Consider the following 12,853-nt stretch of genomic DNA (forward strand, 5'->3'; position numbering starts at 1 on the left):
AGCAGCTATAAATTTTCATTTCGCCTTATTTGGTTAGGAGTTAGGAGCAGTAGTAAATATAAGGAAAGCACTCTACTGTTACTCAGTATCTACAGATTGTTTTGATTCAATTTAAGGTTGACCTTGAGATCTATGCTCTGGCTACTTAGCAAAGTGTCTGCCTGCATGTAAAATCACAATATTAACAGTGCAACATTTTGTAATTGGTCTCTATTAATATAGATGAGGAGGCAATTCTTGAACCAATAATAGAACTGATAAATTAAGTTGCTTATTCATAGATATGTACAGAATGGGAAAAGTTGATAACGTATTTGATTTTTGCTGGAGCTGGAAAAGACAAGGAAGATTAATCTACTTGTCTTTTAATACCCAGGTTAAATAAGCTTTGGAGTAAAATCTTCTAGGGAATTAAGAAAATTGATGGTGTACCTTCCTTCCAGATAATCCTCAAGAATCTAATGACTCATATCTTAAACCAGAGATACCAAATTTAACTTTAAAGAAAAGCATTTGAAATGAGCTGTAATATGAAAACCCTGACACCTTTTAATGTTTAAAGTGTTAAGTTTTAGAAGTCTAAATGCATAGATCTCAAACCTCATTTTTCTTTTCTTCTTTTTGGCAGGTCTTCAGAAAATGGGACAAAAGACCGTGTGGCATGCAGAGCAAAGGTTGCTATATCAGGTAAGTGGCTGTGTAGTCACATAATTATAGGAGCTAATTGGCTGGACAGTGATTTCTAACACAAATTATACAAACAAGGTGGTATTTTTAAAGTGTGTATGTTGTTCAGGGGCATAAATCCTCTTGTGCTTCAAGGGGACTTGTGCTTTTAAGTCACACACGTGCTTTTGAAGATCCTATCTAGTATTTCCATTTTACTTTCAGGGACTTTCACAGTGGGAAATACTTTTTTCTGTTTGTCACTAACCATTGAATACATTTTGAAGCTAAATAAGTGTAAGTGTGCTGATAACTTTTTTCTCCCCACAAAGACAAACTTTGATGTGATCATACAGGGTATGTCTAACAAATTGAGGGCACAATTATAACTAGTGTGCAAATGTTATTTAGTTAATGCAGATTACATGGCTACAGCAAAGGTATAGTGGTATGGCTTCAATGCAAACTAGTAACAAGAATATTTAACGGTGATTTCCAGTAGGCTGGTACACTGTTTCCTAGCCTGTTCTCAAACTTCAGCACCATGAACTTATCATTTTGTTTCCCTATGCCAATAGTGGATGTTACTATGTTCAGCATTGCTGTAGTTGTTCATTGTGACTGTTCTGCTAGCTTTGCTAACAGATCTGTTTGTGCTCCCTGACATGCTTCATTAAAAATAAAATAGTGTAGAAGGGCTCACTACTTAAACTGTTTAAGTTAATTCTGCATATTTTGACATATCTTTAGGCAAGGTAACTTCTAGTAGAAGAAGAGTGATGAACACATGGTTCAATAATGTTTTCTGCCAGCACAGCTGTTTGCAGAATGTGTGTCTGTCTTTCCTCCTTATGGTAGCTGGATGAAAGCATCTGTTTGCCTGTCTGTGCTGTGGTTGCACCTTTCTTCGGATTTATAGTTATCTGCAGTGAAGACTGTAGGATCGTATAATAGACTTTTATTATCTTTAGAAGATCAGAATTGTGTAAGAACTCTATTTTTAGGATATGAAACCGTTAGCTAGTTTCTTATGACGGGACAAGAGAATACAAGGGTGAAATACACCACTTCCTGTTACATGCTATCTGTTAATGATTCTGTCCTGTTACTAACATAGTGGTTCTCAAACTGGAGGTTATGATCCTCAGAAGTATGGCATAGATCAAGGCAAAGAGAAAGAGGCATCAACTACCTCATTCTGAACTCAAGTTTGTGAGTGCTGGGATGCTGCCATGCCTCACCCCTCTTCAAATACTCCTAGGGAAGCCTAGCCAGGTCCAGTTTAAAGCAGGAAAGCCTAAATGTTCTTCTTGGCCTCTGCTGAGAGGTTTATGCTTTCTATAGATAACCCATTATTAACTCCTTATTTTCCACTGTATGTGCCTGAGAAGCAGACAACTGGGGTGCATGAGAAGTAATTGTGGGGACAGGCTTGTCCGTGCTTGGCAAGGGCAGGAGCTGCCGGGCAAGATACGTGATTGGGAGATCCTGAGATGATGTTAATACATGCCTCCCTGGTTCCTCCTTGTGTTGTACTCTGACCCATTACTCTGTGTCCATTTAGCTTGCCAAATCTGGTCCTGTCTGCTTCCACAGCTGCAGTATGTTCACATCTGTAATATCCCATTATTCTTCTTTCCCTGTCTTTCCCAATCGTTGTGTAGCAAATTGAGCATGCTGCATTTCTTCTCTCTTGTATGCCAGCCTTCACTGGATTTGCAACTGGAGTTGCCCTGCGTGTTTGGAAGGCACACATGCGTGCACATGTGCCTGCCTTGTTGAGAATGCAGTTGTGAGTACAAGCAGCGTGAATCAGGAGATGTCGTGACTGAATTGCCTGGGAGAGGTTGGAAATGAGGAGGAGTGAGTGGTAGTCCATGTAATATGACAAGGCATGTAATTTACAAATTGAAGATATAGAATGGATTTTTTAGGGGAAAGTAATCCATCCACTTATAAATACATTAGCGTATCATATGGTTAGTACATGCCAGAAGCTTAGACTATTACCAAAAAAAATGTGGCCAACACCAGAAGTTCAGGAACAGCTATGCAGGAGTACTGAGGAATGTAGTACAAAAAGAAACTGCATGTCAGATACTGTGTGGGGAGTGCATTCCTTAATCCACAGATTTTCACACTTCTGGTATTTTTACTTATTTATCCCCCACGTGTGTGAATAAATTATGTAACTTATGTTATCTTATCAATCAATTATTTTGTTGGAAGACAATACATTAAATCTTGATCAAGAGGCATAATCATAATTTAAAGTAATTTTATAAAGGGATCATTGGCTTTAAATCTGATTAATTGTAGTGCTTGAATGTATCCAATTTAAATCCACATGGATTTACAGCTAATGGTAACTGAAATTAAGGTGTGTGAAAATTGATCTTTGTTTTTGATAAATGGCAGCTCTTTCAATCCAAGAATGAATTGAAAACTGATTTACAAGTATCATGTTAAACTTGTTCAAGCGATTGACTATCTATATCCTGATGATTTTCTGACTAAGGTGTAAATTTTTCAGCTAGCATGATATTGAAAGTGGCATATGGAAGTAATCTTTAATCTAGTACTCTAATTGTTAACAAGACCTATTGAGCACATTAACATTGTCATTCAGAGTTTGCTATGATTAAAGATGAAAAAAGGCTTTTATTGTAGCTCTATTTTCACATATTTATGTAAATTTAAGACCTTTATCTTTCAGGAAAGAAACATTCTGTGCTTTGTCTCTGACAGATAAATATATATATTTTTTTTTAAAGTTTGAGAGGGACTTCGGTAACTGTTTTAATGAAACTATTTCTGTTTCCTTATTTTAAAAAAACTATTATTAGAAATGCTTGTTATGCAAATGCATCTTTAGAAGTGAAAGGCAGTTTCAGAATGTAGTAATGTATTGATTTTTAGGAAGTTGTGGCAGTCTAAAGCTGTATACTGGCAGTTCACTGTTGAAAATTCATTAGTTTTCATGAACACTTAAAAATAGATGAATTTGCAAGTTTCAAAATTGAAATAGCATGTATAATGAGATGTCCCATAATATAATAAAAATAACTTAAATTTAAATTTTTCATTTAATATAACTTCTGAAACAGTGACTATATGCAGTTTCACTTAACAAGAATTTTTGTGGGTAAAACCCTGTAGGAATACATGACAATCTCTTGCCAAAATACTGGTACTCTTTTGCATCTTAGCATACTATATGTGGATTTTTCCATCAGCCTCATATGAAAATCAACACTGGAGTCAGAAATGCTCCTTTATAAGAATATGGACAATTTTTATCAAAAGACAATTGAACTAGTGCTGTTCACTGCTGCCATCATGTGTCACTTAATATATTGCATATACTTTTAAATAACACTGTGTTGTACTTAAGAAACCAACTTTGGATTTATAAAGCCCTCACTGCATTTGTCTTTTAACAAGGGACTAATAAGAAACATTATATGTAAACCTGAGTCTTTGAAACTGGAGGAAAATGTCACTCAGTACTATGTTGGATTGAGTAGATAAATTGGAAAATTTCTTGAAGAAAATACTTTCCTAATATTAAAATGACAGGCATGGCTTAAAATAATGGTTCTGTAATTGCCTCTCTACTATGGTTCTGAAGTGGAAGGATATTTCTGAGTTAAAAAAATTATTTTTATGCCAACTAAGACAATTCTAACTGGGAATGTGATTACAAGTGATATTTTCTCTGTGGTTAGCAAAACAAGACTTAAATGTTTGCAGTATAAGTATCCCAGTCTTTCCATTAAAACAGGAAGTTTTTCTTCTTGCAGTTGGATGAGTGGTTTCCAGCACAAGGCAAGCAGAGTTTCAGTTTACACCTATGCATAATAATGGACTCAGAACCTCTGAGTTCTGAGAATACCTCTCAGAACTATGTTACACAGCCACTCTGAAATGTTATTTCAGGTACTTTCAAATGAGATTTAAAATATTTTTATCCTAGCATAGTTTCTAAAAGAAAATGACACTTCAAGTTGAACTAATTGATGAATTTTCTTTTGACATGGGTAATAAAACTGAAATAGTTATGCTGTTCTTTGGGTAGAAGGTCCCGTTACCTCCAGAACATCAGGAAAAGAAACAAGAAACTTTTTGTAATTTGTTTTGATCACAGATCTACAGTATTGGCTCTAACTTAATTTCCCTACCTTTTTTTTCTTTTAGGTATTCGAATACCATTAATGTGGAAAGGCTCTGATCACTTCAGCAATAAAGAAAGTATGTAAGATGTAATGAACTACTGTGATAAGCAATTGCTTATGCCTGTAAATTTAAACTGTATGGGGAAGTCCATACTTATCCTAACCCCTTCTTTGACCTTTCAGTAGGTCCCTATTTTACTCCGTTTGTTGCATAGTTGCTCTTAACTTGAAGTTGTTGGTTGCAGCAAGTTGAGTTAGTTCAAAGTCCTGTGGTTCTGTGTATTTAAACCCTAGTCTCTAAAAAGACCTCCTGATGAGAAATTTCAGAGGAAGCAACAGAAAAGTGTTATTAAATGGATAGCCAAGAAACTTCTGATTAAAGATGTCGTTCTATGTCATGTCTACACTTGAGAGAGTATATTGGAGGCTGTTTCCAGTGAGAAATTTAAAGGAAAGTTGTCTGTTAGTGTTGAGTGTATTATTGGATAGTCTTCAAGTACATGCATTCTGCTGTGTCATGGAGATTAACCCTAAATCTGTTCCAGCTGTCACCTGGCATTGATTTCACTTTGCTTTTCAATAGGGTCAGAGGGGCTAAGTGTGGCAAAATAGTCTAATCTTATATAGAATCATAGAATCATTTCGGTTGGAAAAGACCTTCAAGATCATCGAGTCCAACCATTAACCATTATAGTACATTCATAAAATAATACAGGCTTTGGATCAAATGTTAGGGGTTTTTTGCTTAAAATCAGTTTTATTAAACAAAATTACATTTTTACTAACATTTCTGAAGTTGCTAGCACAATCTCCCCCTGATTATCAGAAAAAAAAAAAAAGTTGAGCAGAGGTAGGCATTTTTTCCTCTGTGAATATTGTTCTACCTATACAGCTGCTTTGATAGTTCAATTATCATAAGATCCTATGATGAAAATTTATGGTGGAAAGAATTTGAGGACAATTCCTTAGAGGTCTGAATTACCATTTCTTCTACTTTTGTTTACTGGTAGCATTTAGTATTGTGATGTGTAATACAGCTAACAAAATATTTCTGTGGCTCTTTCCAGAATCACAGCACTATGCAGTTTTTTGTTTGTTCAGAATGGGAGCTGAGGTTTTTGATACAGAGGTGGCCATTGTGGATAAAGCAATAACAGATATCTGTTTTGATGAAAATGTAACCATATTGTGAGTATAATTTATTTCTGTTGAGTGAATTACAAATATTGCTGTTTTCTTTTGAAAGTGGATATGATTATGAGTAAGATTGGCTGAGGTCTACTAAGTTTTTCTGTGGGCAAATGAATCAGCAGAGGTCTTATTGATTTCAGTGGATGGTGGATCCCCCACTCTGGAAGGTTGGTTTTTATGTACATAATGATGCTGGTTGTAGATGTGCCGCCTGAACTCTTCATTTTTGCCATGCTGAAGCCTTTTTCTTTATCTAAAGAGATAAACAAACTTGTACCTCAAGGACAGAATTAAATTAATACTAAAACCTGAAAGCATTATGAAAGTATAGGCACAAATGTTGCACCCAGTGTTTTAAGTATTAGTCTGTACAGCAGGCTATGGTCTCTTTCCACACCTCATGTTCCGTTACACCTATATAAGCATATGCTACAGCCACAGTCCTTATACTTGAAGAATACTAGACAGGAAATTATTCATTTATCTTTAAAAGTAACCTGGAAAAGAGTAGAAAGGTGTTCTCATGTACGTTTTTTCTTGCTTTATAATTTTTAAGAGAGTCCTGAGAGGCACTTAACTTCCTTTTTTTCCCCTGCTTTATTTTTTATATTAGCAATTTAGATTCAGTCTCCTGAGGAAGACTGGCTGGAAAGCTAGGACTACTGAAAACTTTAAATCAAGATCCTGAAAATGGAGTGGTTGAGGGAGAGTGGATCTTTAGATCAGAATTTAAATTCTCTTAAACACCTGTTCAAGTTAAGAGTGGGGGCAAAGATCTAAATCTACTTCTTCAAAGATACGAGACTTGACCATTATAATTTTCTGTGAAATACTGCAACAAAAGCAGAAAAGGCACTCTAACTTGCCTTGTATCTCCCAAGATAAAGACAGACTTATTATAAAAGCCTTTGGGATGATTTCGTTATGGGCATGTGTGCAATGACATGACTTGTACTTGAAAGATGAGGTTAGGCTTCTGGTTTGATGACTAAGCTTGAGAACAAGAGAATCAGCAGTAAGTAGTTAAGTTATGAATGACAGATTTTGTTGGTTGTGAGAGAGACAGGATTTTTTCAGTAATGTGAAGGGGATGGGGTGTGACTAAGATATCTTTAAAACAGTTCAATCTGATTTAGGACCATAGGCACGGATAGGTTTTCAGTCGTGATTTTTGTGTAACAGTAGAGGGCAGATTTAAGTGTGTTTGAATGTCTTGCCTGTGTATTTCCATAACGTGTTTTTTTTTCTAGTTTTTAACATAAACGTTAAATTTCCTGTTTCCTGTTTATGCTTTAATTATAACAGCCATCTCATGACTTCAACACTAAGTAACTGCTGTGTAATCTAGTCTTTAATTCCATATTAATGTATGTCTTCACCTGAATCTTATGGTATTCCTTCCCTTGCTTAGAAATAGATGTTATTTAATATATATAGTAGCAGCAGCATTCCTTGGCTGCGTACTCAGTTTATTAACAAACGCTCTGAAATTTTCTCCCCTGCTTCAGTGATGAAGCAAGACCAGATTTCCAGGTGAAGGTTGAAGTGTATAGTTGCTGTACAGAGGAGTCTTTATATGTAACAAACACTCCTAAGAAACTAGCAAAGAAACTTAAAACATCCCTCAGCAAAGCAACAGGGAAGAAACTCAAAGCTGCACTGGAAGAAGACAGCACTGAATACCTTTTGCCCGCTGACCTGGTCATCCAGTAAGACATATAAATTGATATTCTGGTTTTATCATTTTAAAAATAGAAATAAGCCAAATACAATATTGTAAAATTTTGGAAAATTGCCAAGAAAGTTATTATTTCTGTACTTACCTGAGTGAAAAAAAATTTACATTTTTAAATAGGAAATGAGAAAGTAGGTGTGAATTTGCAACCATGTCGCTCAGTCTTGGGGCCTGGTTCTGATCTTGAACACACGAGTAGGCTTTATCTTTCTGCTATACAGCTAGCTAGCTGGTAAATCCACTGTTATTTGCAAACTCTGTAATATTTTTGGTTTGATCTCTGGAGAAAATGAAGCTTGTACGATCAGTCTGTCTGTGTCCCTCTGTCCATCCACCTCTCCTCCCTTTCCCATTTACTCCCTCCCCCATATTATTTTTGCACCTAGCCAATTTTGCTCATACTTGCCAGACAGGTAGAAGTGTCTAAAAGTTACAAGTTGTGTGAAATAAAAAAAGTGTGGTATGTAGACAGGAGAAACCTTTCTTGTACCCTCTCCTGTAATGAAGCTGACCAAGCTGTTTGTGCCTGGGGTGCATGCTGTGCACGTGGGGGCCATTCCACTTGCTGGCCTTTAAGTAAAACTCTGGACTGTCAAAGGCACTTTACAGTTACAAGCTGCTTAACAGGAGTTTTCTTAACTGACTTCAGCATAGAACATTTTAAAATGACTTACTGGTTTTCAGTGTTCATAGAAATAAGTGCTGTTCCCAGTAATTTACCTGTTTCCTTTTAAAAAAGATCTTAAGTCTTTAATGCATTTTTTAATGAAGTTAACTGCCTACTAATATTTCCCAGCTACTTCAATTTCAGTGGGATTTAAGCAGGCCAAGTACCTAAATTGTAAATATTAATAATATTGATTTTTTTTGTCTGGTTTTTTTTTTGTTTTTTTAGAATGCAATTTTTTCAAGGAATTACTTTTTTTTGGCAGCTGAACAGTAAAGAATCAATGCCTAATTCCTGCCAGGTGTTGAGTGTAGTCTTAGTCTAGCTTCATGTACCTATTTGCCTGGATTTTAAAAGGAAACATTCAAGCACATTTGATCTTTGTCAAACTGATAGTACTGTATACTGATATTACTGTTTCAATCAAAAATAGACATCCAAGAGATCTTAACCACAGACCAAAGCAAATTTTATCACTAACTTTCCAGTGTGTTCCATCTAATGACAATGTATCTCTCAATCTGCATCATCTCAGGTGGCTGTGCTTTCCACAAGCTGCAGCTGGGCGATGACACACTATCATTACATACAGTTTGCTTCAGATATAACAACTAGCTTATTTGCTGGCCATACTCTCTTGAATATAGATTGCCTGTCTTTTAAGGAATAAGCATCAGTAGACAATCTAAACAACTGCCTCTGCCCTTGGGTTTTGCTTTTGGTTTCTCAATTGTAATTGTATTTTGCTTTCCTCCATGTTGAAGTTTATTGTTTCTGCTGTAAAGAATCATCTCACAGTAACTGTTACTTTCTTAACAGAGTCAAATGAACAATGATGTTTTTAATGATGGCTTTTCTAGGTGATTAAAAAAGATTATTGGAAAGAAATGGGTTATTATAGGCAGAAAATAAGTTGTCTTTTTTTTTTATAGGCTCCCCTTAGGATTTATATTAGTAAGACCTTGGTATGTAGTCCTTATAAAGAGGAAGAGATTGCAAGATTACAAGAGGTCTTTCAAGTATTTCCAGAGAGTTTTACCAGTCCAGCAGGTGAAATTAAACTGCAACAGAAAAGGGAACTTTCTGTATTATATGAACACCTTTTCTCTGTGGATTTCAGCTGTATAGGCCTTTTTCTTTTCAGAGCACACATGGGCTAAGTTCTCCATTTTCCAAAATCTCTGTGATCCCTCTGTGTCAAACTTCTTGGCTTAGAAATCTCGCTGGTTAGTGAGGAAGCTGTCAGCATTGTAAATTCTTGCAAAAGCTTAGTGACAAAGTGCTTTGAATGGTTGCTTAGGTTGGTTAACTTCAGTTATACTGATGCTTTCTCTACTCTTAATTACCTCTCATTTAATTTCTATATAGTCTTTTGCATGCTTAATTTTTCTGTTCTAGCTTAATTATTTTTTTTCTTTTTACAGTTGTTATAGAAGGAAAATGTTTAGTGCAGTTATACTATTGAACTCCAGAGTGACTAGGTTGCTCTTTGGATAAATTATTGGAGAGACTCCCTGAAATGCGTGTTTATTCGCTTGCAGAACTAGCCTACACATAGACTTGTTGTTATTGCTTTTTATGTATTGTCCTCCGCTGGGCTGGAGGCATGGCTTCGTTGTCCTATGTTTGAATTGGCAAATTCATAGCGATATTTTGCTAGAAGTATGTAGCCTAATCTAATGGCCTTGCTTTTACGGTTGGGTTCTTTTTAGTACCTGAAGGTTATATTTGTTTTTACCTTCTGTTATTTCAGATCTGATTGGAAGGTGAGCATATTAGATTTTTGGTTTTGTTTTTGGTTTTGTTTTTTTTTTGACTCACAAATCCTCCACTCTATATATCTGGATGAGTGAACTAAGATTGGGATTTCTAACATTGGGATTAATATTCAGGAACAGATTCTGGAATCTGAGATGTATTAATTAATATGCATCGATAGAAAGGGTGATATACACCTTCCCACGCCAGTGTCTGTGTGGCAGCTTTGGTGCCTCTTTCTCTTGATCAGTAAACAGATTTAACAACGAGCCTTTGCCACAGGCATGTTGTGGAGATAAGCTGATTTTTTTTTTTTTAATAGAGTTATTACATGGAAAAAATACTATAGATATGCAAAGTACTGAATGAGATGCAGCAGGCAGATTATTCTTTGTTATACAAAGAAACTGCCTTTTAAGGCAGGTAGCTAATTCTATGAAATGTAGAGGCAAAACGTAGTCAACATCCTGATTAGCCAGTTAAATTTGAAAAATATTTGCAGATAAAACTTTTCTAAATTACATTGCAGCTGGCTGAAAGGAATGACTGCTATATTTTAGAACGAAAATGTTACTGTGAAGCATATTTTAAAAGTGAAGTAGCTATTTTTTTTGGCAAGTTTGTTGTGGTAATTAGTCATGCTTTAGAAAAAAAGTAACTTTAAAATCAGCACAGAAGTTTTATCTATGCAAAGAAACTGAACTTTCTGGTGCAGTTTAAATAGAATGGTAATGTATTGCTCAACTGCATGGCAAAACACAATCAGTGGAGAATCTTTTCTTAGGGAGCAGTCTAGCAGGGAATATATACAAATGCTGATGAGTTTTTGTTCAGATTGCCCTCTTGAAATGTTTCACAGCAGTGGGGTTTTTTTTCCCAGAATGTTATATCATGTTTAATTTACTCTCTATTCCCTTGAGATAGATGTGTAACAGACCTCCCTGCTAACAAACTTGCTACTTTTCCTCCTCCTCTTTCATTAGGGTTAGGGCTAGCTAGGCATCTGCCTTGTTTCTCTGCAAAGCCAAAGATTTTAAAACTGTATGTTCCCACTGTGCTATTAGGAAAAATAACTTTTGAAAAATACTATGATAGACAACTATTTTTAGTGATGTTAGTTCAGTAGTGTCTTCTCACCTTTTATACCACTAAGCTATCTTATGCTGTACTGGAGATATTTTAAGGATTTTATGCTAGATCCTGTTAGGGAGAGTAGTTAGTAATTTTGAGAGGTTTGTTTTCTTGTGAACTTTGTTTAAACTGCCATTAGCCAGGTGGAATTCTTACTGCATTGCTGGACTGTAAATCTGTTACTCGGTCTGAAGAGTATTTGGGGGAAAAGGTTAAACATATACCAAATTTATACTAGTTTATTCCAAGAATTGCATTCCACATGCACTGTGCTGAATTGTAAATGTGATTTTTTTTTTTCCCTAGGCAAAATCCAATACAAAGATATAACATTCTGAAACCTGTAAGCACAATAAGTGAAAGAGTCCTTTATGCTACAAAACTGACTGTAAGATTTCTGCACAGATTTCTGCATGTGAAGAATCAAGCTGTTAGATACTATTAAATACATACATAAACAACTGTTTAATAAAGTGTAGTCTACACAGGCAAAGCAAAAGAGCAGAGCAATATGGAGGAGCAGTATAAGGCCTTTTAATTTTTAACCTGTTTTTTCAGATAAACTTTATCTCATCAGTTGTTCTGTTAACTATAGCAATTCTTGAACCTGTTACCGAATTTAGTTGCTTTAGGCCTAGGAATAAAAGCTGTAAAACTATTAAAAGTTACTTGGTGTATGACTAGAGGAGAGAGATGCTTTTATCATCCTCAGGGTGCAGAGAAGTTGGATAGCACAGCCTTTATGCCTGGGTTTGGCAGCCGCTGGCTCAGCAGTAAGCGTGAGCCCAGCTCGTAGGCAGCAGCCACATGAGAAGTGTGCTGGCTGGCAGGTCCAAGAGAGGTGGCTATGGAGAGAGCCACGTGATGGGGCCTCGTGGCATTGGCCTGGAAGTTGTGGGGTGGCAGGGAGCCGGAGGTACACACAGGGTAGAGGCAGGAGATAAGGTATAGGAAGCAGATGAACAGACTGTGGGACAGTGTTGATTTACAAGGAAAATCAGAGATACAGGAGTTCTGTGGGAAGAGGTTGGGGGGTGGCAATCTGTGGTCACTGGCAGGTGCTACCTTGTACCTTGGCATTCCCTTTAACCAAGTGTGTTATCTCAGGCATGTCTAGACTCCCTTTAATTACTGCCTGAGCAATGTGAAGCAGAAATGTCTTAAACGTGTCTTTTCTTTCACATTTAGTGGAGCAAAGTACAGTTTGCTAGCATATACTACTTTGGGGCTGGAGAGTGCTGAGGACAATTTCAGGACACACAACCTTACCATTACAGGAAATAGTAAGTACATATGGTACCAATTTAAGGAAATAAAAAACCAGTAACATTTTGCATTTCTCTCTCTTGTAAATTAAAGAGCTTAAAGAGATTATTTTTCTTGATACTTAATATAGGACAATTTTAATAAAATATTTAATGGCTCTAAAACAGGCATCTGTACACAGCTGAATAAACTGTAAGTTGAGTAAAATTTCAAGTCCAGATGAAAATCTAATTCTTTTGGGAGTTTCTTCTGTCATTTGCATCT

General features: G+C 36.1%; 1 protein-coding gene across 1 annotated transcript in view; it reads left to right on the forward strand.

Moving 5' to 3' along the window:
* RTKN2 (rhotekin 2) overlaps positions 1-12,853 on the forward strand; it is a 210,112-nt gene that overhangs the window by 178,474 nt on the left and 18,785 nt on the right. The window contains exons 12-16 of the mRNA XM_052799817.1: positions 629-687; positions 4,864-4,917; positions 5,909-6,029; positions 7,541-7,741; positions 12,512-12,606. Of these exons, the coding sequence (XP_052655777.1) occupies positions 629-687; positions 4,864-4,917; positions 5,909-6,029; positions 7,541-7,741; positions 12,512-12,606 (530 nt within the window). The remainder of the gene's footprint in view (positions 1-628; positions 688-4,863; positions 4,918-5,908; positions 6,030-7,540; positions 7,742-12,511; positions 12,607-12,853) is intronic.

Source organism: Harpia harpyja, chromosome 10 (assembly GCF_026419915.1).
Source record: "Harpia harpyja isolate bHarHar1 chromosome 10, bHarHar1 primary haplotype, whole genome shotgun sequence".
Classification (NCBI taxonomy): Eukaryota; Metazoa; Chordata; class Aves; order Accipitriformes; family Accipitridae; genus Harpia; species Harpia harpyja.